This window comes from Hakea prostrata, chromosome 8 (assembly GCF_041222555.1).
Source record: "Hakea prostrata isolate BN-2017 chromosome 8, UWA_Hpros_2, whole genome shotgun sequence".
Lineage (NCBI taxonomy): Eukaryota > Viridiplantae > Streptophyta > Magnoliopsida > Proteales > Proteaceae > Hakea > Hakea prostrata.
In genome coordinates this window covers 34992100-35019719 of record NC_142607.1, presented here as the reverse complement: position 1 = coordinate 35019719, position 27620 = coordinate 34992100, and the positions used below count along the sequence as shown (strand labels likewise).

General features: G+C 36.8%; 1 protein-coding gene across 2 annotated transcripts; it reads left to right on the top strand.

Annotated features, from left to right (window-relative positions):
* Nucleotides 1–282: 282 nt before the first annotated feature.
* Nucleotides 283–26674, top strand: HY2 (phytochromobilin:ferredoxin oxidoreductase, chloroplast / phytochromobilin synthase (HY2)). Of its 2 annotated transcripts, XM_089164791.1 has the most exons (8): nt 283–708; nt 3046–3165; nt 19916–20010; nt 24551–24644; nt 24757–24888; nt 25110–25214; nt 25574–25624; nt 25723–26529. In XM_089164791.1, exons 1-8 carry the CDS (start codon nt 508–510, stop codon nt 25906–25908), a joined length of 984 nt encoding a protein of 327 aa, XP_089020917.1. In that variant the 5' UTR covers nt 283–507; the 3' UTR covers nt 25909–26529. The 2 variants fall into 2 exon arrangements, with proteins under 2 accessions (XP_089020917.1, XP_089020918.1); XM_089164792.1 differs by lacking the exons at nt 283–708; nt 3046–3165 and adding an exon at nt 3178–8630 and having other exon boundaries at nt 25723–26674.
* Nucleotides 26675–27620: the final 946 nt, after the last annotated feature.

Here is a 27620-nt window from a genome sequence, read left to right as displayed (position 1 = left end):
TATAATTAAGTTTTCAATTTGTTGACAAAAAAAAGAAGAGCTCTATGTTGGCATGATCATTTTAATTTAAAAATTAACAAATAAAATAACAGTAAATAACTTCATATTTTGGAAAATGTCAATTGCACAGCCTGAAATATTTTCTACTTCTGTGTAGTAGGAATTTTAGCCCGTGATGCCAAAGGAAGAAAAAAAAAGAAAAAAAAAAAATCTGAAAACGGAAAAAGAAAATCAACCCCTAGAACAAAATTGTTATTCCGAGCTTCTTTTACTAAAGTCTTCTGTCAACTCATCTTAAATCCAAATTTGTTCCCGATTGCGGACGCAGCGGTGCAATCTTAAAGTGGCCAACCTGCGGCTTACCATCCACCATTAATACTGGGTGGATGCTTGAAGGGGAGCAGTTCAGCTTCAGCCATTGGATGCCTTTGGCTTTTAGTCTGCCATAGTGCCATAATCTGGAAGGACCAACCAAACTCTGAAGCTCGATTTTGCTTCCAAACTTCTATGGCGTTCAGTTTCGCTGAAAGCCCAGCAATGGAATCATTGTTGCAGAAGTTTGTAAGCTTTGAGTTTAGAATAAGAGCTCCATTGATGAGGAAACGAAGACATTCAGTGGAAGTAGCCGCAGTTTCTTACCAGAAATTCGTTAACTTCGCTTTAGAAGAAACAAAAAGTCGAACCCATTTGATTTCGTCTCCTCTGCAGGTGAATTTTGGGTCTTCGGCTCTTCCCTTTATGTGCTTCCGTGTAGGTTTTTGCTCAAAATATTTAATTTTTCGTATGACTTCTACACCCAAACAGAGCAATCAACTTAGCTTCAAATATCACTTACTTGCTTTCTCTGTTGCTACTTCCAATGTTTTCTCATTCGGTTAATTTACGTAGTAACCGCTACGTCGTTTCCTTTTTGCTGGGTTTCTTTGCCGGAGTAGTACTACTTCAGAGTTCAGTTAGTTCAGTTGGCTATGTCAGCTTTGATTGAGAATTGGATAACTCAGTTTTCAGTGTTGAAGGAAAATAGGTTCATGGTTAGATTAGCACATATTTCACTATTAGATTGGAAAGCCAAAAGGCTCAGGATCCTATAATATCCATTCTGTTATTGATGTCTAGTTCCATGTTAAGTGGCATGGAGGTGTTACTGACTGACGTCTGACCATTTTGAGGAGGTTGTGATTGAAAGTTGCAAGTTTATTCTGCATTTCAGTTTATCGTCTGATATCTTCTGTTTTCATTCACTTCATCCTTGCTTTATACTTCTGGCGAAAAAGCTGTCCAGATCCCCCCCTTATCTAGTTTTTCTTATGTCCCAAAAAAATTTGGTTTCCATTTGACTGCATGCATCCTTGGCGTTTGGTCATTGACCTAGCTATGGTGGTTTAACTAAAAGTTCCTTTTTCCTTCTCATTTTTCTTCTTCTTCTTCTTCTTTTGGTATATGCACGAGTTTTAATGAATGTCTTAATAATTGGTGATTCATTTGATGAACTTTCTTATTGAGATGGCTCAAAGAAAGATACCAATCTGTGGTCTTCATTATCAAAACCTGCATGGGAATAGCCTGATTTATCTATTTTGGAAATCTTCTTGGCATACTGCAGATTTATGTTGTTTCTTTATTTCCCAAGATTTTCAGGGTAAAAAGAACTATGTCCAGGAGTCTGCCCTTTGCCTGCACTCCCATGAATCTCTATTGTTGTAACATGAAAAGACACCAATGCCCCTTTATCTCAAGGAGGAGAAAGATAAATTGAATTGCTGGCATAAGCCATACTCCCAGATAGAAAACTTCTTGGCATAAGCCATACTCCCAGATAGAAAACTTCTTTCAAAATTTTAATTAATAAAATAGTTGAAATTTAGTCTGGGTTTTCATTTTGTAAAATTTCTTCCCTTGAAAGTAATTAGGGAAACTTGAAAGTATTGGCGAATGACTATCCAAGTTCTGGAATATGAAGATAAATTTATTTTTGTGATGATGGAAAGGTGGAATTGGGTAATGACGTGTAGTGCGGAATGTTGGGCAGTAGACACCATAATGAGGAAGAATAATAATGCGAGTAATCAGTCTGGAACTGATTTGAGTGTAGCACTATTAATGGAAGCTTCGAGAGATCCATTTGAGGCAGCATTTTCTTGTCCAACAAGTGATGGTTTGGTTCTCAGATTGAAGGATCTAACACCTATTTCAAGAAGCCTTGAGATGCTCCTGTACAGGGGAGTATTTTGTTTTCTGATTGAAGGATCTAATTGAGACAGGAGGAGGCCTATATTGCCCCTTCGAAAGGTAGTGGGATATGAGTCATATGACATTCATATCTTGGGCCTGACCCCATATATGGCTCCATATGGAGCTGTTGGAGGATACTGTTTGACTGGTTTAGTTTTCCTCTGTTCAACTTTCTTTGGGAGGCTCCTGCCATAAATGGACTGGGAATTTGATTTTTATTAACAGAAAGTATAAATATTCTTCAATGTCAACTTGGAACAATTTAATCACAAGGGTACAAATTATTGGTTCTATGTACATGTTTATTATTGTTTCCCTGGGAATAAATATGTACAATAGTAGTATCCTGGTGCTAGATGATGGAATGGAAGTCTGGCGAGGAGAATTTTCACTAAATGAAATTTGAGCACTGCATATGATTTTCTATCATTTTTTGGCCAATAGAATGTTTTTGATTCCTTGTAGCAGTATATTTTCCACTATATTGGATAATCTTGTATCCTTTGAATTCTTCTCAGCTGGAATTCTGTCACCTGAATACCTTCAAAGGATGTTATAATGGTGGTCTTTCTGAGTAACTCTCTGGGTGCATGTGTTGCATTGCCACTGGTTAATGGACTTCACCTATCATTCGAATCTTTACTTGGTAGCCTACAAATTAATATCAGATCACAAATTAAAGTGGAATTTTATTCCGTTTGATGTTTGCATTAGGTCATTTGGTCTTATGATCTTCCTTGTTGTACCTTTTCTTTTTCCCAGATGAATTTAACCATTGGGCTACAATGTAAATTATACCTTTTGCTTCATCAGGAGAAATACAATTCCTTGAAGGCCTTGGATGGAAAAACAGAGCTTCGGATGCTATCATTTCAAGCTCCCAAGATTAGGTTTGTCCGTGGTTTGAACATTGAAGGGAGTGAAGGAATGCAGGTAATAGTTTCAGTGTGGTCTTTGATTCTTTTTTCAAACTCATTTCAGTGAGATTTGACATTTAATAGGGATAAAGATTTTGTGGAGTATGTTCTTCTCTGCAGAAAAGTTTCTTCAACTTGGTAAGGTTTTTGCTCCATAAAGAATCAGGCATGGTTAGAACTTCTATGAAAGTATGAAATAAAAACTAGATCAGTTAATCTTGTAATTCTGTGGCTGCTCACCTTTGAATTCCTAATGAATTTCAACATGGACTAATATTTGAAATTCAAATTTTGTGATAGGGACAACCGATCATCAACCAGACTTCCCCAAGTAACTTAATCAGATCCTGAAAGTACCAAATACTCTTTAACTATATAGAACTCTCTAATAGGTCCTTTATAGAGAAGAGGCTTATTTATTACTTATTATTTTATAGAGGGAGGAAGCATTGCCAGAAGGCCAGGCTATTGCAAGGTTACTACCAGAATCTGCAGGGTCTTATCATAGGATAGGCAACAAGGAAATAGGAAAAGGGTGTGCTTTGCTTGCAGGGGAGTGGTAGGAGTGCATAGAAGAGTGTATTCAGTTTGGGGGAAGCTATATAATACAGTTTTGCTTTAGTTACTTATAGTTTCTGAATTAAATGAAATAGCTTGTCACTGTTTCCAACAATTCCTGTTCATGCTATTCCATTACCATGGATTTGTGTGTTGTTGTGAATGAAGAGCTAGGAAAGGAATCATGCACAACACTGGTTTCTGCCTTTTTCGAGGCTGTCAATTTACCCTCAATCGATCTTTTGAATTGTCTTGGGTTCAGTTGAAAAACATTTTGAGAAAAGTTACCTCTCTCTCTCTCTCTCTCTCTCTCTCTCTCTCTCTCTCTCTCTCTCTCTCTCTCTCTATCTGAGAACAAGCTGTTCTGAGATTTTGAGGGACTACATAATATGGTAATTAGTCGCTAGTCGGAATTAAAGTAAGAGGGGATTTTAACTAACATTACGAAAGAAAGGCCTACTGACTGCTGCTAATTTCAAGGTGGGTTTTCTAAGGATGTAGAGCATAGTTGTAAAGTACTAGGTGTTCCAAGGCATTCTAGGGCCAGCTAAGCACATAGGTAAATATGCACCCTTGCCTACACTCCCTAGGTGCTTTGGCATTTTTCTTTTAATGTATTTGTTGAAGGGCTTCTGAGCAAGAAATTAGCCCATCCGAGATAGATCAAGTGCCTAAGTTTGAGTTGTTTTAGGATGTCTAAAGTCCTGTTTTGAATTTATTTTTGTTTCCTATTCAGTTTAGTACTTGTAGTGATAAACCTATAAATAAATCCAGTACCATTGGAGTCTTCACATGTTCAAGTGAAGCTCCACAGCGGGAGTGTGGATTCTCTGTTTCTCTCCTCTATTCCTAGTGTTCTATTTAAAGTATTCTTGTAAGACTAGTCATAATTTCAATCTTAAGACGCCCAGAAAGACATTGGAAGCCTTTTGCATCATATTTTTTAACTCCTATTCCTTTTGATTATCATAAAATAGGATACTAAAATGTTAAAACAAGATAGACATTCTTTAAAGAGAATGGAGATTGAGGATTCTTGATTGATTCTGCCTCAAAAGATTAATCAGAGCAGAGGAAAATTAAAGGCACTCTTAATAGATTAGAGAAATGAGGACTGGAGGACCAGGGGTAATAATGGAGCAATACCACTCGTCTCCAGGAAACATGCTCCATGAACATTGAAGGAATTGCTACTTTGTGGCTGCCTGTTCCACGAAGCTGTGATAACATTGAAGGGAGTATCAGCAGCACTGGAGCTCTAGTAGTTAAGTTCCCTCCTTTTTCTCCCCCTCCCCCTCTGTGGCGGTGATGATGGTGTTGCTGTGGCCACTGCAACTTCTCTTTGTAGGTGGCAATTGTTGTGGCTGCCGCTGCTCTTGCATCTTCTGTATTCTTTTTCTTCCTTCTGTCCTCTTCCCGTCTTTGTATTCTTCTACTTACCATGGTGCTGCTATTGCTGCTATGGCATTGCAGTTTCAATGGCAGTGTTTCTGTTGTTCCTCCTTATCATGGCGGGGGAGTCAAGTTCTAGGGGAGATCATGTGCTGTTGACACTAAAGCACCTTCGGCAATGAGGTGACAACATGCCTTGGTGATTCTTTGACAACTAAGACATTGAGTTGTCACTTGCCATCTCGATTAGGTACTTTTAAGGACAAATTGGTCTGAATGACAGAAAGAATCCTGTAAAGTTATGGTTCCAGGGGAGGCACCCAATTCAGCCTGGTGAGATCTGGTCTTTCATGTGGTTGACTTCTATTAAATAATAAGCATTTCCCAGAGTTGGTCATATGGAATTTAAGTTAATGTGCCATACCTGCATCCACATTGTGTTTGCAAGAAAGAAATACAAGCAAAAGTAAATTAGCACAAATTGCCCATTGAGATGGGCAAAATGGGAATAGATTTGAAGGGGATGTAGCATCGATTCTGCTATCTTGGTAGTGTGTAATCAAGGTTTAATCAAGAATAAGTTTCCTCCTTTTTTTCCCCTTTATAATTATAATTATAATTTTTACAGATTTGACTTAGTCTTCTTTCATTCCTTTCCATTCCATTCCAATAATTCATTCATTTATTTGGAGGAATACATTTCAGGGACATCGAACGTTTAAACAAAATCTGGCATTGATTATGATGCTCTACTGCCTCTCCTGCCTCATAACTTATTCTACGCACGCCCAGAAATAAGAGAGAAAACAAGAGAGAAAACAGACTATCTGTTCAACAAGCAATGTCTTCGTGCCAGTTGCGCTCATCCATTGAACATTAGGCTTCAACTTTGAGGGTTGTTACACAAGTTTTTTGTAAAAATGCCATTATGTATGAAGTGACCTAATGAAAATGAATAGACTACATGAAAAAAATTGCCTAATTGCATGTGCAACATAAAAATGCATGAAAAATATAAAACACATGGAATTTTCTTTTTGGATGAATAAATAAATTTGTTAACCAAAGGAGAGAAAGGGAGAGGGGAAAGAATACAAAAGTAAGCCAATGGATGGAAAATAGGGCTCAACAAGTGACAAAGACTTACAACAAAGCTTAAAAATGTGGAAACTAGAATAGAAATTAGAATAGCCCCTGAAAATGCAGACAGCGAGAGAAAAGAGAGATAAAATTGTTAAAATGCATTTTGAGCTTATATTCATGAGAAAAACCTAATACTAAATAAAAATACGTTAACTACATGATTCTATCCCTAAAATGATGAAAACAAAATAAAAACAAGTGTCTGAAAATTTTGGATGTTGATGAGTGAATTGACCCCAAAAAAAGAAAAAAGAAAAAAAAGTATTCATATTATAATCACAAATATCATTAAATAATTAACCAAAAAAAAATATGAATGTAATTATGTAAACATAGAATAAACTACCTAGAAAGGGAAAAATAGGATCAAGACACAAATATTTGTTGGAAAATTATGGATAAATATCAATCTTGAAATCTGGGTGGGCGAAGGTCAACAATCCTTTTGGCAATCCCATCGCAATGAGATTCTGCTTTCCTTAGTTATATGCAAACTGCATTAGCACTCATGGGCAGAGCTATATTGGGGCCAAGGGGGCAATGCCCCCCCCCCCCAAAAAAAAAAAAAAAAAAAAAAAAGAAATTTCTTTTTTCCTCTTCTGAATTTTAAAAAATCTCTCCTGTAGTCCGCTTTTGATGTGTGAAATATCAGCACTTGCCCCCCTCTTTTTGAAATTTCCCCATTCTCTTCTCAAAATTTTAAAATTTCCCATCTGACCCTCTTTCTATGTGTGAAATATCGATACTTAGGCTCCCAATTGGAGAAATTTTTTAAAGATAAAAATAATTGGTAGCAAATTTATTGTGTTTTGTGTGAAATATTGGTACTTGGCCCCTCGTGATTCTAAATCTTGGCTCTGCTCTTGTTAGCACTATAGAAATGAAGTTAGCTTACTGAAGATGAATAGTGTTGTGCTGAAGACTAATTTTCGTCACATAAGAAAATTGGTCTGTGATAAGAATAATCCAAATGAATTCAAATTTGAAATTCATATATTCAAATTTGAATTGTTCGTTAAAAGATGAAAGGTGTTGAGCTGTCTTAACAAATTAAAGAAAATAGGATTTTGCTAAGATAGAAGTTTGGAAAGTCTAATCTTGTCAAGGTTGATTACACATGTGATGGACTGAACTTGGATTTGTTTTAAGGGCCTGAACACAATAGGCAAGATTGTGCTAACTTTGGATTCCATGTATAGATGGTGCACAAAAGGAGGTACTTGTAATGCTTTTTGGAAATTTTGGATATTCCTATATTATTTTTGGGCATTCCTTTTGGGTACAAGGGTAAATCTGTCATTGTCCATCTTTATTGTAATTATTTATAGTCACTAACAAGGGTTAAGAGGTGTTGAGAGTGGGTAGAGAAAAATTGGCTAGGCTGTAATTAACTTCTTCTTCCTTATAGTAAAACACCATATTTGTTTGGTTGTGGATGTAGCCTTTGGGTGGACCACATAAATTCTTTGTCTTGTGTATTTTGCTCTATTTTTTTTTTTTAACAACTGGTATTAGAGCATTGATTTTGAAAGCAAATCTACAAGGAGATTTTAGATTGAGTGGGAGCAATGGCGGAAGACAGAAACGCAAAGATCGAGAAGTTCAATGGGCAGAACTTTTCAGTGGTGGAAATTGTAGATGAAAGATCTTTTGTACTAAAAGGATTTCTATCTCCCTTTATTTGGAAAGAAACTAGATAGTAAGAAGGAAGATAAATGGAAGATTCTTGATAAAGGCATTGGCTATAGTGTGGTTGTAGCTCATATCGTAGGTCGCCTTTAACATCATGAAAGAGACCACAACAGTAGGAGGGATGGAAGAACTCTTAGTTATACAAAAAACCCTTTGCCCTCTTTAAAGTTTTTCTAATGAAAAAACTGTTTAGTATGACCATGTCTGATTTTGGATCTATTGAGGATCATTTGAATGAGTTTAATATGGTTTCTAGTCAATTGCAATCTGTGGATGTGACTTTTGATGACAAACTTAGAGTCCTGTTGTTTTTGTGTTCTTTGCCTGGAAGTTGGAATAGCTTAGTTATAGCTATTAGTAATAGTAATACAATCATAGGAAAGTTAGTCTTTAATGATATTGTCAATTGTATACTCAGTGATGAGATGCAAAGAAAAAGTTCTAATGTCTCATTTGGATTTGTATTATCTGCTGAAACAAGGGGAAGACAACTGGAAAAAGGTAAAAAGTTTTGGGTGGAAGGAAGTCACAATCAAGAGGCAGATCGCAGTCTAAAGAAAATGGAAATCTGAAGGGAATATCACCTGAAAATGTTGGATCTATGGGTAGATGGACTATTGGAGTGAGAAAAAGAAGGAAGGAGAAGGGAAGCAAGTAGATGCGGAAGATGAAAACATAGTAACTACAGATGACGAGGTATACAATGATTTATGTTTATTTGCATCTGTAGATGTTAAATCTGATGTTTGGTTTATTGATTCTACTACTTTGTTTCACTACACTTCACGTAAAAATTACTTTCATGATTATGTACACGGTAATTTCGGACATGCTACTGTTGGAAATAGAGTAGAATGTAACATTGCAGGAGAAGGGAACAATTTTATTAAAATTGTCTGATGGTGGATTTCTAAAATTAAAGGATACACGCATGTCCTTGATTTGAAAAAGAATTTAATTTCCACAAATAAAGTAGATAAAGAAGGTTGCTTTGTAAATTTTGGAAATGCCCAATGGAAAATTACAAAGGGTCTCTAGTTGTGTGGCCAAGGGAAATTTGGTTGGTCCTTTGTATATGTTTACTAGTACTAATGATGTTGTTTCAGTAATGTCCACAGAAGGGAATTCCACCTTGTGGCACATAGACTTGGACATTTGAGTGAAACAAGAATGTAGAAACTGCATTGATGCAAGACAACCAACATGGAACTAGGATCAAGTGAACTTGCAATGGACCAGGCCAACTCAAGCTAGCCCATTCAGTACATATGGCCCTTTTAGAAGGCCAAAAAGAGGCCAAATCATTGTTCACATGCACAGTGTCACAACCCATTTTTGGGAATGATCTATAAAGATTTGTGGGGCCAAGATTATATCACATGAGGATTTAATTCTTGGGATAAGATCTACATCTTTAGCATTTCGATGTTAAGACAACCATGGGGGGGGGGGGGGGGGGGGGGGGGGGGGGGGGAGAAAAAAGGAAAAAGGGGGGAGGGGGGGGGAAAGGGGGGGGGAAGGGGGGGGGGGGGGGGGGGGGGGTTTAAAAAAAAATTAAAAAAATAAATTTTGGTTGGGGTTTTTTTCCCTCGGGGGTGCCTTTTTTTTCCAAATTTATTTCCTCCATGCCCATGATTTGGATGAAGAAATCTGCATTTTCCATGCATCAACCACCAATTCACCGAAACGTCCGAGACAACATTCCTCCATGATGATTTGGATGAAGAAATCTACATGCATCAACTTGAAGGTTTTGAAGTGAAGGGCAAAGAAAAATTTGTGTGCAAACTAAAAAAAAAGCTTATATGGTTTTTAAACAAACTCTAAGGCAATGGTACTTGAAATTTGATAAATTCATGCAAGAAACAAAATTTGTTAGATGTCAATTTGAGCACTGTGTTTATTTTCAAAAATTTGATAATAGAGATTTCTTATTGCTTGCATTGTACGTAGATGATATGCTTATTGTAGGATCAAACATAGAAACAATTAATGTTATCATGAAGAGTCTGTCCAAAGCCTTGATATGAAGGACTTGGGAGAAGCAAAGTAGATTCTTGGCATGCAAATAAGAAGGGATAGAAAGGATAAAAAGGTGTGGCTTCCTTAAGAAATTATGTGGAGAAGTTTTAAGATAATGAATTTGCATGGTTCACTCGAAGGCTATGTCCACGGCTGAGTAAATATAAGGGAGAAGAAGAGGATAATTACAGCCTGGCCAGTTTTTCTCTACCCACTCTCTAGACATCTCAACCAAGTTACTAGACTATAAATAGTTAAGAAAAATGGACAATGACAGATTTACCTCTTTACTTAAACGGAATGCCTAAAAATTAATATAGGAATTTTCAAAATTTTTAAGACCTAATGCAACAACTTCCTTGCGTGCATCATCTAAACATGGAATCTCTAGCAACACAACCTTTCCTATTGTGTTCAGGCTCTTAAATGAGTCTATGTTCATTTCATCACATGCCTATTTAACCTTGGCAAGAGTAGACTTTCTAAACTTCTATCTTGCCAAAATTATACTTTCTTTAATTTTTCGAGACACATCAAAACCTTCCATCTTTTAATGTATAATTCAAATTTGAATTCATTTGGATAATTCTTATCATAGACTAATTTTCATTACATATGAAAATTAGTCTTCACCACAACAATCTCCCACTTAAAGACAATTTTCAACTCTTCACACCTCAAAGATCAACATCGCTCAGTCAACCAAATTGACCATCAATAAAGATTGATCCATGTTGAGCAAAAGCTCAAGTTCTTCCTGTTAACCACCTTTGTTAACATGTCTGTTGGGTTCTTGTCACCCTCAAAATTTTCTAGTTTCAGAAAACCATCCTTCAGAATTGACTGTATAAAATGATATCTCAGCTGTATATGTTTTGTCCATGAATAAAATTTTGGATTCTTTGCAAGATGAACTTCACTCTGTCTATCACTCAATAATTTGCTCTTCTCTTGCCTCTTCTCAGCTCTTCCAGAAAACTTTGAAGTCAAATCATCTCTTTACTTGCCTCAATAACTGCTACATATTCTTTCTGTGGTTGAAAGTGCTGCCACCTTTTGTAGGTTTGAAACCCAACTTATTGCAGTTCCACCTGCAATAAAAACATAGCCAATGGTGCTTCTTCCACTGTCTCTATCCCTTTGAATGATCTGAATCAACATAACAAGATCACCACTATTACTACTATTAGTGCTTTTAGACTCATTATCACAATTTTCATTTTCTCTAAATTCTCCATTTGAGCTATCATGTTAATTTTCTGGATTTCCTGCACTAGGTGTAATCCCACCTACAGCTTCTTTGAGTTCAAAAAACTCAGTTTCACCCTCTTTTTGTTATTGCCTATCCTTATACATGCAATTCTCATTAAAAACAACATCCTTGCTTCTAATGATTTAATTTTTCTTATAATCCTATAGGAGATAACCAAATTGATCCTCACCATATCCAATGAATGCACACTTGACAGATTTTGGATAGAATTTCTTCCTATTTTCTTTGTTAACATGAACATAGGCAATAAAATCAAAAGTTCTCAGAGAATAATAACTTACCTCCTTCTCGGTCTAGGCCTCTTTTGGAATCCTTCCATCCAATGCACTTGATGGACTTTGATTTATCAAGAAAACTGTAAACTGCTGCTGCCCAAAACTAAAGTGGCAATCAGCGTGAATCCTCATGCTCCTTGCATGCTCTAGGAATTGTTTATGTTCATCCTTTTTGCTTCCTCCATTTTCTTGATGTGTCTGTGGTGGTGTTTTTATTCTTCTGATTCTATTCAAGGCACAATATTCCTTGAAGCTTCCATTTCTGTATTCTCCATCATTATCTGTTTTGAGACATTTCACCTTGTTTCCTGTCTCAGATTCTGTAAGAGTTTTCAACTTATTAAAAAAATATCAAAAACTTCAGATTTTGCTCTGATTGCAAACCCTCCATGTTTTTTCTAGTAGCATCATCAATAAATGAAACAAAATAAGAATTTCCACCAAAGGATTTTACCTAAGCTACTCCCCAAACGTCTGAAAGAACAAGCTCTAATTTTTCTGATTTTCTTGCTCTTCCTCCTTTGTAAAAGCTCACCCTTTTCTGTTTCCATGCATACAATCTTCACAAAACTCAAAATCAGCTTCCTTAAGATTAGGTAGCAAGTTCCTTGAGTGCAGTTGCTTCATTCTTGTTTCACTAAATGTCCAAGTCTATGATGCCAGAGGGTGATATTCCCTTATACAGATTCTACTGAAACAACATCATTAGTAGTAGTAAACATATACAAAGTACCAACCAAATTACCTCTGCGACAATTAGAGACCCTTTTGTAATTTTTCATTGGCTATTTCCAAAATTTGCAAAGTAACCTTTTTTATCCAGTTTACTTGTGAAATTTGAATTTTTTTTCTTTTTCAAATCAAGAACGTGGTGTGTATCCTTTAATTTTAAAAAAAATCCACCATCAAACAATTTTAATAAAATTGTTTCCTTCCTTGCAATCTTGCATTCTTGTCTATTTCCAATAGTAGCATGTCTAAAACACTATGTACATAATCATGTAATTTTTATATAAAGTGCAGTTACACAAAGCAGCAGAATGATAAACCAAACATCAAATTTAACATCTATAGATGTAGATTAACATAAATCACCATATAACTCGTCATCTGTAGTTAGCATCTTTGCATCTTCTGTATCTATTTGCTTCCCGTTTTCTTCATTCTTTTTCCCACTCCAGTAGTCCTTCATATGCCTTGCCTTCCCTCAAGTCCAACACTTTCCGGTGATTTTCTTTTCATATTTTCCATTTCCTCTAGACTACAATCTACTTCTTGATTGTGACTTCCTTTCACCCAAACTTCTACCCTTCTCTTGTTGTCTTTCTCTTGTTTTAACCAATAATACAATTCTAGATGAGACCTCATAACTCTTACTTTGCATCTTATCACTTAGTATACGACTAACAACATCATTGAAGACTAACTTTCCTATGATTGTATTACTAACGGCCATAACCAAGTTATTCCAACTTTTAGCTAAAGAACACGAAAATAGTAGGGCTCTAATGTATCATCAAAAGTCACATCCACAGATTGCAATTGACTAGATACCATATTAAACTCATTCAAATGATTAGCAATAGATTCAAAATCTGACATGGTCATATTAATGAGTTTTTTCATTAGAAAAACTTTATTAGAGGCAGAGGGTTTTTCATATAACTTAGATAGTTCTTCTATTGCTTCTGCCGTTGTGGTCTCTTTCCTGATGTAGAAGGCAACTTGCGACGTGAGCGACAACTGCACTGTAGCCAATGCCTTCCAATCAAGAATCTTACATCCGTCTTCCTTCATACTATCTAGTTTCTTTCCAAATAACAGGAAATAGAGATCTTTCTGGTACAAAAAATTTTCTATCTGTAATTTCCACCACTGAAAGTTCTGCCTATTGAACTTCTTAATCTTTGTTTTTCGTCTTCCACCGTAGCTCTTACTCGATCTAAAATTCCTTTCAGATATTGTTTCGAAACCAAAGTTCTGCTGCTCTAGTTAAGAAAAATAGAGCAATATACACAAGCACAAAAGACAGAATTTACATGGTTCACCCGAAGGTTATGTCCACGGCCGAGCAGATATGGTGTTTCACTATGAGGAAGAAGAAGAATATTACAACTTAGCCAATTTTTCTCTACACATCTCAACCCCAATTAAGAGACTATAAATAAATGGATGATGATAGATTTACCCCTGTACCCAGAAGGAATGCCCAAAAATTAATACATGAATTTCCAAGATTTCTAAGACCCATTGCAGCAACTTCCTTGTGTGCATTGTCTAAACATGGAATTTGTAGTCAAAACAACCTTGACTATTGTGTTTAGGCCCTTAAATGAGTCCAGGTTCATTTTATTGCATGCCTATTCAACCTTGACAAAGAGTAGAGATCCAAAATTCTATCTTGCCTGAATGATTTTTTTTTTTTAATTTGTTGGGACACCTCAACAACTTCCATTTTTTAACGAAGATTCAAATTTAAATATTTGAATAATTGTTATTACAAACCAATTTTCAAATGTGACGAAAATTAGTCTTCACCACAACAAGGTCTTAAAAAGGTTCAAAATGGACATAGCAAAACCAGTCTCTACCCCATTGGCAAGTCACTTCCAGCTTTCAAAGGATTAATCTCCTTCTATAGAGGAGGAAAAGGAATTTATGGCAAAGGTGCCATATTGTTCAGTAGTTGGGAGTTTGATGTATGCGATGGTCAAGACAAGATCAGACAAAACATATACAGTGGGAGTTGTTAGCAAACTTATGCACAATCCAAGAAAAGAATATTGGAGAGCTGTCCAATGGACCTTGAGATTCTTTAGAGGTACTTCCCATTATTGTTTACATTTTGGAGGTTTTAACATTGATGTGCAAGGTTTCTTTTAATTCAAATCATTCAAGAGATAGAGATAGTGGAAGAAGCACCACTGGGTATGTTGTTGCTGTAGGTGGAATTGTAATCAGTTGGGTTTCAAACCTATAGAAATTGGTTGCCCTTTCAACCACAGAGGCAGAATATGTTGCAATTACTGAGGCAAGTAAAGAAATGATTTGGCTTTAGAGGTTTATGGAAGAGCTTGGAAGAGGGCAAGAGAGGGCCAAATTATGGAGTGACAGCTAGAGTGCAATTCATGTTGCAAAGAATCAACATTCATTCAAGGACAATATATATTTAGCTGAGATATCATTTCATTTGGTTAGTTATAGACGATGGTCTGTTGAAACTTGATAAAATTGAAGGTAGCATACTCTACAGACATGTTACAAGGATGGTTAACAAGGAGCAGTTGATCTTTTGGTTAACATTGATCAATCTTCGTTGATGGTTAGTTTGGTTGCTTGAGTGGTGTTGATCTTTGAGGTGTGAAGAGTTCAAAATTGTCTTCAAGTGGGAGATTGTTGTGGTGAAGACTAATTTTCTTCACATGTGAAAATTTGGTTTGTGATAAGAATAATCCAATTGAATTCAAATTTGAAATTCAAATTCAAATTTGAATTGTACGTTAAAAGATGGAAGGTGTCGAGGTGTTTCGACAAATTAAAGAAAGCATGATTTTGGCAAGATAGAATTTTGGAAAGTCTACTCTTGTCAATGTTGATTACACATTTGTGGAATGAATTTAGGCTCGTTTTGGGGGCCTGAACACAATAGGCAAGATTTTGTTGACTTTGGATTCCATGCATAGATAGTGCACACAAGGAAGTTGTTCCAATGTGTCTTGAAAAGTTTGGTAATTCATGTATCATTTTTGGGCTTGGGTAAATCTGTCATCATCCATTTTTCTTGTAACTATTTATAGTCTCTTAATAGGGGTTGAGAGGTGTAGAGAGTGGGCAGAGAAAAATGGGCTGGGCTGTAATTATCTTCTTCTTCATAGTGAAACACCATATCTACTTGGCTGTGCGCGTAGCCTTTGGGTGAACCGCGTAAATTTTTTATTGTGTGCTTGTGTATTTTGCTTTGTTTTCTAACAAAGAGGTGGGTTGGGTGCTCGTGGACACCATCTATATGAAGTACTTGTTGGGCTTTAGCTGCCATTTCCTAAGAGGGGGCCTGGTTGTGTGATGGTTCTAATTGATAGCATTTCCAATGAGTATATATACTATCAAAATTGGGTCAAAACTACAAGTAACATTTTGAGTGTTCTTTACTTAAAACCAACGGATAGCTTGGGTTCAAATTTCAAAATGTCAAAATTAGGTAGCACAGTACAGAAAAAATCAGGGCCTCAAAATTTTTTTTGACAAATAAAATTCTGGGGCCTTGATACTAAGGTTTTGAATTGGCATGAAAAGGGTACCAGGCTGGCAACACCTGTCTTGAGATGAGGTTTAGAACTATAGTACCCCAATGTCATTTTTATTTTAGCAGAATATTCTGACCTCCCGTGACCTATCTGACAAATATGTAAACCTTCCTGAGTTTTCTAAAAGTTACACAAATCCCCTTAAGCTAATTGCATTAATAAAATTCCTACTGTGACCAAAATGTGTACTTATAATGGCCAAGCGAATGCACCTTTTCCCTTTCTTCATCTTTTTAATTTCCTGCAAATCCACCTGCCCTCTCCTTTCTCTGTTTTCTTGCAACCTCATTGGCCCACACCCCTGCAATCTGAAGCCTAACCAATAAAATCCCTGTTTTCCAGCTACCAAAACATGATATCATACTGATTTCCTCTCTCTTAGGTGCAAGAATCTGTTTTCTGAGGGCTCAGCATAATTTCCAGTGATGACCATCTTCATCTGCTCTGAAAGTCAACACAAGTTCATTTTTTTTCTTCAAGAAAATCAGGGGTGATTGAACATTTGAATTCTGCAATTCAAAGATTCAAGCCCTTTAATCTCTCCAACGCCAAGTATGATTCAGGAATTGAAGTCATCGTTAATATATAAGTTAATCCTGTGAGATTGTGTCTCTCCAACATCGTACCGATTGACATCCTCATGCAATTTTCTCTGCTGTTTCGAGACATTGATCATTCCATATGCCCATATGGGTTAATCCAGAGGCTTTTACTTATTATGGTGGTTACTTACCACTTTTGAGTTTTACGAGAAAGACATGATTTAGGATAGAAAGAATGGAATTATTAAAATAAACTGATGCTTGTTGAAAGTGAAGTTTCGAAATAGAACAATTCCTTCTGCTTATAATGCTTGAATTGAAGAGTGTTTCGTTTGATTTCCTTTTTCACTGCAAACTCAAATATATCTGCAGTGCCTCTGAAAATGAGTTTTCCTACTGGTTGAAGTATCACACCAACTTTCATGGAGAAAATTTTCCCCCTCTGCATGAAAGTATCTATATGATGACTCGTAGCCAATGCCAAAGGGTGTGCATGTTAACATTTCTATCTCTAGGCCATATTTCTATTCCAGACGTAACTTTTTCTGTTACTGAGTCAAATTTCTTGACGAAGAAACATGTACAATAATGTACAATTGCATGGTAAATTCTGTTTCTGGGCCAGAAAATGAACAGAAACATGTTTGTTATGCATTGGAATATATTACTTTCTTTTTTATCGATAAATTTTCAAAAGCACCATTTCATACTAAAAATTTAATGGAGGATGATGGTAGTTGTGGTGATGGGAGCAGCAGTGTCGGTGGTGGCAATGGAGGTCAAGTTGGTCTTGATGACAGTGTAGGTGGAAACATGGTGGGAGATCTCGCCACTCCAAAATAGAGAGATCTCGACCGAGATGGCGAGATCTCGGTCGAGATCTACCAAAAAATTGGCGTAATCTCGGTAACCCATCTCGGTGGGTTTTAGGGCCCCGGTTGGGCTGAAATTTGGTATTTTGTCTATTTAAGGCCTTTTGAACACATTGGTGGCCTTATAATTGTGAGAAAATAACCCTAACTATGTCTTCTAAGTCAACCCTATGTATAAAACCGAAATGTAGAGATATCAAGTAATTCATGTTATCAACTATAAAATACTAAATACATTACACATCAAACTATCAAAGAACTTAAATGGCTTCAAAATTTTACAACCATAAGAAGTTTTAGACTTTTAGTAAGTCATAAATCATAATCCATAAGTTCACAATCACAATCACAAGAGTATGTGAGTAATAAGATTACAAGACTATAAGACGGAAGAGTATCACTCAGCATTCTGCATCAACCGATTCGAAGTGGCCACATATGACTCCCAAGTCAACTCATCACTATAGTATGTCACATATAGGTTTAAATGTCACATTAAATTGGTTTCCATGAAAGTTAGATCAAAGCTTGTGGATCAACATATATTTACACTAAACTCACACACCCATTGTAGAATATTCTATTTGAAAAAATTCAAATTTGGGGGAAAATCTTACCTTTGTTGTAGATCTAGTTTAAATAGGCTTGAATGATGATAATTTGATGTTTTAAAGATGTTTAGAAGTTGAATCCCCAACAAATTCCAACAAAAAAATCAAGTTTCTGGCAATTTTGTATGGTTGCAGCGAGATATAGGCGAGATCTTGGCGAGATATGGCGAGATCTCGGCGAGATGTGGCGAGATCTCGGCGAGATGTGGCGAGATCTCGGTGAGATGTGGCGAGATCTCCCATCTCGCAGATCTCGCCTCTCATCTCGTCTCGCTATGTCAAAATAGGTTGTGGGACGAGATCTCCCACCATGGGTGGAAATAGGTTGTGGGAGCGCTAGTGGTGATGGAGGAGTTGGGGGTGGTGGAGGAATGGTGATGGTGGTGTCTTGCGAAGATGAAGTCATAGGGACAGGTGATGAACTATAACTTGTGTCCAAGCTATGGTCTTTTTACTACTTTTGTCAAGTTGCTTATAAATTTCATCAGATTTCGGATTTTAAGGCAATCGCCTTAGGAGATCTGAGGCAATATTTCTTTGTCTCATTCCCTATAATGCAATTAACCAGAATGGCTGTGCTCCAGTTGTTCTTCTGCAGAGACGGGAGAATTTTGTTGACTTAATTTTATTGGACTGAAGTTCATTTATGATTTGATGCTTGAGGCGATCTTGGAGAAACAAGAATGGATACACAATGGAGGAGGACTAAATTTTAAATTCTTGGCTTTCATTAACGTTCAGTTTTTTGAATAGAAATAATTTAGGCAATTGGCTCTAATAAACAAAAGAAGATTGTGAAGGAATGAAAAAAGAGACTTTTCTATTAAAATGTGACACCCCAAATGTAGAAAACAATTTCAATCTAATTACCTGTTTGTTGTTTCAGAAATGAATCTGTATCTTGATAAACAACACAATTGCTACCTGTGGAGCATGGTATGGTTGGATTCTTTTCATCAACCATGTTCATTAATAGAAAATGCTGAAGGAATACAAAGAATATTTTTCATATGAATTGGTTTTCCAGGAAATGTGTTATAGTTGACAAAGTAGACCCTAAGTCCCGTAGTAATATAAACTGTCCTAAACATGGTTGTTAAATCCAATTAAAAACTTTCATAATCACTAAAATCTCTTTCTATTTATTCTCTCTTTCCATTCCTATTTATTTTCTCATCTCTCTTCTTTCTTCACATGTGGCAAGAGAAAAATAAAACTTGAAAAAGCTAAATGTAAGGAGTTTATTCTTAGATCTTCTCTACAATCACGTATTCTCTCACTCTTTCTTTTTATTTTTTATTTTTTTTTTATTTTCCTTTTTATTTGAATTTTTATGGTCTCTCTTTCTCAATTATATTTTGTCATTCTTTTTATTTGATTTTTATATTGTGAATTGAATATTTAGAATTTGTAAAGTAACCAACTACCATGATTCATTTGGTTTGCATCTAGCTTTCTATTGTTGAAATCATTTTTTTTTTCCTTTAATGTTGATTTTTTAATTTTTTTATGAAAAAAAATTAATTAAAAAAAAAGTATTTTAAAGATATTTATTTTTTAGCTATTCTTATGCTTTAATTTACCTTTATTTTTGTAAGGGTAAAAATGTCATTATTAATGATTACCTATATGTTTAATAAATGTCTAAACATGATAATATAATTCAGAGGTGGGATCCTTAGTAAATCCCACATGGGCCTATACAATGTGTAGTGAAAAAACATCAGTGCTCCTCCGATGGGGAGGTGATCTAGACTCTCATTATCCCCCCCCCCCCCCCCATTGTTGAATCCTGGCTCCGCCCTTGTGCATTCCTAGTTGACCTTGGGTTGTTCTTTCTGTAGCTTTTGGTTCACTCTTATGAGTCTTATCAGCAAATTTTCAGAGGTCTAATGGATGAACATATACATGTTAGTCAAGGCCTTTTCCTGTTTCTTTTCTTCAGATCGTCTGTTTTTCCCTATTTTTATTTTTATTTTATTTTTTTTTTTAAATAAAATGAGTATGTCATGAGTTGCTCAGAGTCTTAGTCCTGCTCCCCCTTGATCCTGAGTTATATTTATCATTAGTTTATTTCTACAGGTTATGGATTTTGCTGTGCTACCACAACCAGCATTTGATCTGCCTATATTCTGTGCCAACTTTTTCACCACTGCCAGCATGAACATTATAGTCTTGTGAGTTACTCTTTACTAGTTTGCTTTTTGATGCCCATATTGAAGCTGATTGTCAGATTTTACCAGGATGATATTTTGATGAGGATATGTCTTCTTAATTGAAATGATTGCATGGAAGTTTTTGTGCTTAACATTTCAAGCTCTTGATTAACCAACTTTAGCTATTATTCACCCAAAAACAAAATAAAACTTTACCTATCCTGGTCACTCAATCTTGAGCACCTCTAATTGAACCAAAAGTGTTTATGCACGAGGCCAATCCTTACTTTATCCATAAATCAATTTTTTTGGGCATACCAGCTGGTGTTATTTTCATTGTTCTCAATCACCCAGTCACCAGTGTCAGTGAGATGGCTAGTGGAGCATGCAGTGTAGTGGGCAGCAGTGGATAATTCCAGAGAAGTTGCAATAGACTGTCAGTGACATGGCTTAAGGATTGGTCAGCCGGGCTGGAAGACTGCAGAAGCCATGGAGATGTTGCAGCCATTATGGATGACAGAGCAGATGTATGAGCGAGTTCACAAATTGGTCCCAAAAGGTTGCAAACCCACTCTGGATGATAGGGATTACCCTTCCACAGATAACATCAAGCACTGACACATGATATACGTGGTTCATCTCACAGAGTGTGAAGGTTACCTCATGGAGCAATACCCCTCAGGCTTTTGTATATGCTCAATACCCTTCTCAATACGATATGCCACCCCAGTGAGGCTAGGACTTCAATCTCCAAGTACAATAGGCCTTGGCCTTCACAATTATTAAAATAAATTGAATATAAACCCAGCCCAATCCACTCTTGGCTATTTCAAATGAATACAGCCTAGAACACCACAAGGATTTGTAAACATGATTACCTCCTCGAAGATAATTCCTTGAGTCCAATGGAGTACAATCCATCACCATCAATGTGCTGCTGCTATGGTATATAGTGATTGCCCTTCCTCTTCTGAAGTGTATCTCTTGTTTTGCTTTCACTCAAGAAATAATCTCGATCAAAGAGAAATTCATGTATACAGCATTGCTCCAACCAATATTTCCAAAAATAGAGTGAATTCTTTGCCGAGAAGAAAGGGATATTCTGCCCTAATAGCCTCTATTGGCCATCCATTTTGGAAAATACGCTGCCAAATTTTTGCTGCCTCGGTCGGTCAGTCAAATTTGGGTGAGGGTCATCTCAATGCATTGCTGCGTGCGCCCCGAACTGCCTGCCTCCTCCTTTGGGTTTGGCTGTTGCTCTTTGGTTTGTGGGTGCTGAAGAAAAATGGAAATGTGTCTCTGGGCTCTCGTTCCTGTCAACTGGCGAGAGTGGAAAACTTCCAAGGTTACACAAACTCAATGGTTCTTGTTGTTCTTCTTGTTCTTCTTGTTCATTACTTTCGGTGTCGGAGCAAGATCTCTAGTGACAACAATAACCTTCTAAAAAAAAAGACGCAGCACCCTATGCCGTGTATTTTATGATTCTTTTGAGGTAAATATATGATTTAAGATTCAAAATTAGGTGTCCTTTTTTGGTGATGATTGTTTATGGAGTGGAGAATGTATTTAAGAACTTAGAAATCAAGGTTCCCCCCCCCCCTTTTTTTTTTTTTAAAAAATCAACATTTGGTGATAAAAGTGGATATCAACAGTATTAGGGATCTGGATTGACTTTTCAGCAGAGGGGACTTGAAATCAATTTTTCTTCAGGATTTTGGATTCATATTTCTTGAAGATTGTTTCTCATTGATTTAGAAGTTGGAAATCGAGTTTGGGGCTTTGGGTTGAAACACCAATTTTTTATGATTTTGAAAATTATCTTTTAGGGTTATGCTACCGAGATCAACTTTTTCGGGATTTTGGATCTCTTTTGAATCTTTGTTACATATTGCAACTTCATTCCATTTTGTGTTTGTTGAAATGTATAAATCACCAAAAACTGTTGTTGTTGAGGTTTTATCTTCTTCATCTTCTTGTGTCATGGAGAAGTTATAGGAGTCACCTTCTTTCAACAAGAAAAGAAAATTTTGAGGCTGGTCTTGATTGGTCATGACCAACAGTTAACCAAGACTAACGTTGTTACTGATGTATGCTGAATACTAGTAATGTACATTTTAAGATAGTTGATCAAGACTTTAGAAATTCAAGTTTTATCAATTTGGTGATGGTGTTGTGGTCAAGGAGTTGTTGGATTATCCAAAGGTCTATATAGAACAAGTTGTCTTGTATCTATGAGTTGTCTCAGGAGTTTCTTGGGCCGGTCTAAAGGATTGCCTCTTGACCCAATTTTTTATTAGGATGTTTAAGAAACTGAATTCCTTACTTCCAAGTTCCAAGTACTTTTGATGTAGTGATGTGTGACAAATGCAGAACTAGTTAGAGAAACTGATAGTTATGGGATTTTTGGGTGGACTTGGGAAGGAGTTTCATTCTGTTCATTCCTAGGTACTTGTTGGTGATTAGGTAGCCACAATTTCAGACTCTCCTTCATGACCTCTAATCAGTTCTCACCAGACTCCTCAATTTCTCATGATTCTACCATTATGGATTATTCAGCTTTAGCCACTTTTACACCTAACCATGGGCCTAGACATGGTCTGGTAGTAATCTTGGTTGTGGGGCTGGTTTTTGCAGTCTCCCCAACATGGATGTAGCTGCAATGCCTAGCCATGTAAAACTTGTCTTGTGGATTGCATGAATACAATTGTCTGCTGCAGAATTGTTTGCGGAGAATGGGTTATGTGATTTGTGGCTGGTGTAGCCATGCATGTCAATATGGTTTTATGTGGTGTGCTTGAGTGCCAGTGACACCAACAAGTGAGTTGAAAATGAACAAGTTGGTTTGGAGTTTTTGGACACCATTGATTCACCCCTTATTCCATTTAAGACCATCAGAATTTATTGACATTACCGAGCAAGTTCATGGCTGCATTTTGTACCCTTCCCAAACTTCCCCTTTTTAAATGAGGACAGAAAGATTTATTTCAACTGAATGTTCTAAGCACTTCATTTTTAGTGGTATACTCTTAACTCCCTCTGTCTGGAAGCAGGGGTAAGGCTGCTTTTTCTGACCCTCTCAAGACCCTGCTAAATGCAGGATGCACTGGTTATGAACTTCCTGTGCATAAAATGCTTGTTCCCTTCCCAACAAATAATTGATGTCACTAGGCTCCTTCCAATAGCCTTGATGTTGCCTTCAACTGCCCATAAAATTGCATTGTCATTTTTCTCAAAGTTTAGTCTGCCTGTATTGATCCATCCTGTCTTTTTAAATGGTTCTTTAATATTTACAGGTTCTTATAGAAACCCCAGGCATACAAAAATGATAGTGTTCTGTTAGAATTATTAGTAAAAAAAGGAAAGAGAGGATCTCAAGATTAGTACTTGAAGCTAATCCCGAGATGCCCTGGAGTTAGATAGAGAATAGGACTCTGAGTCCCCTGGAGTTGGATTGAAAATAGGACTTCGAATCCTTTTTCTTTTCTGTTTAAAGTACTCGAAAGTAGGACTTTGAATCCTTTTCTTTTCTGTTTATAAGTATTCTAAAGACCATATATATAAAGGTTTATTCTTTGGAGTCTTCACAAAATAAGAGATGAAGCTCCTGATCTCTTCTCTGTTTCTTCTTTTTCTTTATTTTTCATAATAATTGTTATGTTCCATCAGCTGTTGAAAGCTTCAAGCCATTTTGTTATTTCTACTCTGTCTACATTAGCATTCTATTCCAAACAAAATCTCCACTTCATGCCATAATTATTCTGCACCATTTTCCCCTTTTACAGTCAATGCCAAACGCTCTCCTCTTTTGGAGTGCAGACACAGACCAATGCCTGAATTCCTTTATCCGTCTTTCCCATGCTGAAGTAAATCTCTTTTTCATGTTTCCATCTTGGTCACCAATGAAACTGAAAGTTTAAGTATGGTTGTTGGAGATTTTTTATTCTTCTTGGGGCTTCTTTGGCATCCGTGAGTTCACCAGATGAATTGCCAAGTAGGTAATATCAGATCCTGATGCTGCTGTTGCTCCACGGCGGTATGGACTCAACCTGTGCCTACCCACAACGACGCCCCATAGCATGTTAGGAGTAAGGGGAAACATACTGAACATAATCACTCCTGTTTGTGGCTCCACTGTCCTCCCTTTTGAACAACACAGTTGAGAAGGCTGCCCCTTTTTGAGTAAGGTCCGGTGGATCCCTTTAACTCCTTTTCATATCTCTTTTTGTGTTTAGATCTCTGTTCATGGTGAGTAGCAGAGATATATGGATAAGATAAATGGAAAGCTGTTCTCCTCACCCACAAAGCTCACATCTGCAGGAGATGGATGTTGTGCACTTATGGATAATCTAATAATTGACTGTTTCAGACACTTACAAATGATTCCCAGCATAAGTCATGCTGCATGTAGTGAGTGCAAGTAATTCTATTTTGATATCAATGCTCAGTTGAATATTCATATCATTTGGAAAAATTTCCAAACCACCCCCACCACCCGCCCACCCCCAAAAATGAAAAGCCCTTTCGAATGGTCTGGAACTTAGCCTTACTTGGTCATTTTTAGGGACCTTAATCCTTTATATGATGTCATAGTCCATGGTGACTACAAGCAGAAGTATTATGAAAGGCTGATGCCCATTGCTGCCAAGTACACCCAGGTGAGGAAAAGGTTGGATGAGCTGGTGCCTTGAAATATTGAGGCTACTTAATAGTCAGTTTATTAGCTTTCTGAAAGTCGTCGGATGGTACATTAACATGGAATTTATGCAGCTTTTACCTTGGGGAGGCAAGCTTACCGCTGAGTCTCTGAAATTCTTCTCACCAATTGTAATTTGGACGAAGTATAAATCAAGCCAGTACAAGCATGATATTCTATATTCTGCATTCAAGGACTATTACAAGGTACAAACTTTTGGAGTGTTCCTCTACAGTCAGGTATCAAATAGTGAGGTCTGGTCAATTACATGCTGGATGATAATTGGGTGAACATCTTATAACTTGTCAAAGTCGGCTCCACTCGTGAAACTTTCGTTGATGACTTTTTTATTCACTTCGAGTGGTGGGCTTGCAGAAAACTAATTTCCTTTTCCTTGGGGTTTGATGTATTTATTGCACATTCACAGGCCTGGCTTGAACTGATGGACCAAGCAACAGAAGAGAGAGATGCTTCTCGGATTATTTGTAATCGTGAAGCACAGCATAAGTATCTGACCTGGAGAGCTGAGAAGGTGTTTCTTTTGTCCTTTTCATCTATTACCCATCTTCAGTCCACTCCACTAGCTATGATTTTGATATTGTTGACATTGCTTTGTTTTACATATGGCTCCATTGCCCTAAAAAAAAAAAAAGAGGTTTGTAGATGTTATAGTCACAGCTTAGCTAAATTATATATTGGAAAAATGGATTCAAAATGTAAAAACTTAGTAGATATGGACAAGTTTTTCATAGTCAGCCCATTATTCCAAGTCTGGTTGTGTTTCACCAAGAAAGCTTACAGGGTCATTCCATTATTCTGAGTTCAGTTTGTGATTGACCAAGAAAGCTGTTGTTCCTCTGAGTCTCTCTCACATTTAAGTTCTGAAAGCAGGATCCGGGACATAAAATTCTAAAGAAGTTGGTCGGAGAGGCCCTTGCAGAGGTATGCCACCTTTAGAGAAGCAAGACTTTTTCACTATCTACCGGTTACAGAGATGCCTTGTAATATTTTGTTGGAACTATATTGTGTTTTTTCTGTAGGACTTGGTGAGGAGCTTTCTCTTCAATGGAGTCAATACACTTGGAAACAAAACATTTTTGGATCATTTTCCTGAGTACCGCTGTGAAGACGGGAGCGTAAATGCAAGGAGAAGTATCATTGGGAAGTCTTTTGAAACTCGCCCCTGGGACACTGGAGGAGAATTCATTGCCAGTGATTTTGGTTGAATAGCCACCTCCTCCCTTTTTTGGGATGAGATAGTTGACTAGCTGTCTTATGTGAGGCTATTTATTTTCTTCTTTCGTCATTGCCTGAATTTCCATCATACCTCTATTCCCACATTACCTCAGTGCATGAAACTAATGATGTATTCATATCTTTGTATCTGTTTTTCTCTCACACCAATTGTTTCACAAAGAGAACTCAACCTGATGGCTTAATGGTGCTGCGTTCCCTGAGGTCTCTGTGTTTGTCTGCTCAATGCATCAGCTTCAGAGAGTAGATGCAAAGCTTGTACTTCAAAATGAACTAAGAATGATAAAATTATGACCAAGTCGAAAAATTGGATTATTTTATTAGTGTTAACTATGTGTTTGGTAGTGTTTCTGTTTCAAGAGATTAATTGTATGAACTCTTTGTTTCACACCCTGTGCTAAAAGACCGTTCTTTGTTTGAAAGCAGCCATCAGAGGACTGTTATAACCAGTTGATGTAATACTGGAATAAATGTTGATATATAAAAGCAGCGAAATCTAGCCCTCTAACTTTAGCGACATAGCTTGCTAAGAGATGATTACCTGCTGGGTTCACAAATGACTGGAGTCTAGATTTATGATGTACATTACAATGTGACATGACAAGGAGTAAACAAGGAGTAAAGTTGCATGCTAATGAAAATTCATGATATCAACACTACATACAATTAAGTTTTTGAAAGTTTATAATGCTTAACCTTAAGAAAGATAATGTATCCTAGAATACAAAGTATCCTTACACCGACAGAAGCCAGTGGAAATTTCCGGTTAAGTCCATTTGACACAAATTGAAACTACACATGACTACAGAAACCGCCTCAAGCTCCTTGGTTCCTGTGCTCTGTGCCCTGCTGCTTTGACTCGCCCGCCACACAAGTGCTTCTTCTATTCAGCTAAACTATACGGCGCATACCATGAAAAATGCATCAAACAGAGAATGTTCAATGAGGCAAAACCCAAACTATGGAAGGATCTTTGATTCAGGAATATCAGATAGAGCTGACCAAGCCTCTCTGGTCATATGGAAATGTTGAAGGAGACATCAGAGTTCCTGTGAGAAATGGGGAAAGTGGAATTCACTTGATGTCCTTTGTTTGAAATGTTTATTGGACAAAATCTTTACTTCAAATCACCTGATTACAAGGGGTTTGTAAAATACATGTGGATATAGAAGGAAAGACAAAGCATCATATTGCTTTTCTGAAATTTCAGTTTCTCTGGCGGTTGGGTATGATTTTTGCTCCCAATTTCAGTAATTTGGAATCAACTTGAAGAGAAATATTGAAAAAGTTAGAGAGCTATCTCAATATATATATTCTGGTTAATTTCATCCTAACTCTCTTTGCATAAATACAATTGACTATGGCTGCAGAAACTCTTGACAAACAAATTTTGATATAACTGCAGCAAGAAACTATTAAGTTCACTTCCAAGAGACAATATATGAGTCATGATGGAGTCGAACCATCATCTTCTGGAAACAAATCCAAATGCTCTTCCTTTTTTTGAGCTAAAGACTCACCTTAGAGCTTAGAAACTTGAATTCCCATCACTACTCACTACTCACTACTCACTAGTACCTATATTATTCATTACTTCTCACGGATTCCCTATCTTGAGTTCCCAATTCCTTCATGTCCTTTCTAATCATTAGTAATTCTCTTGTGAATCTTTATGTCAATTGAC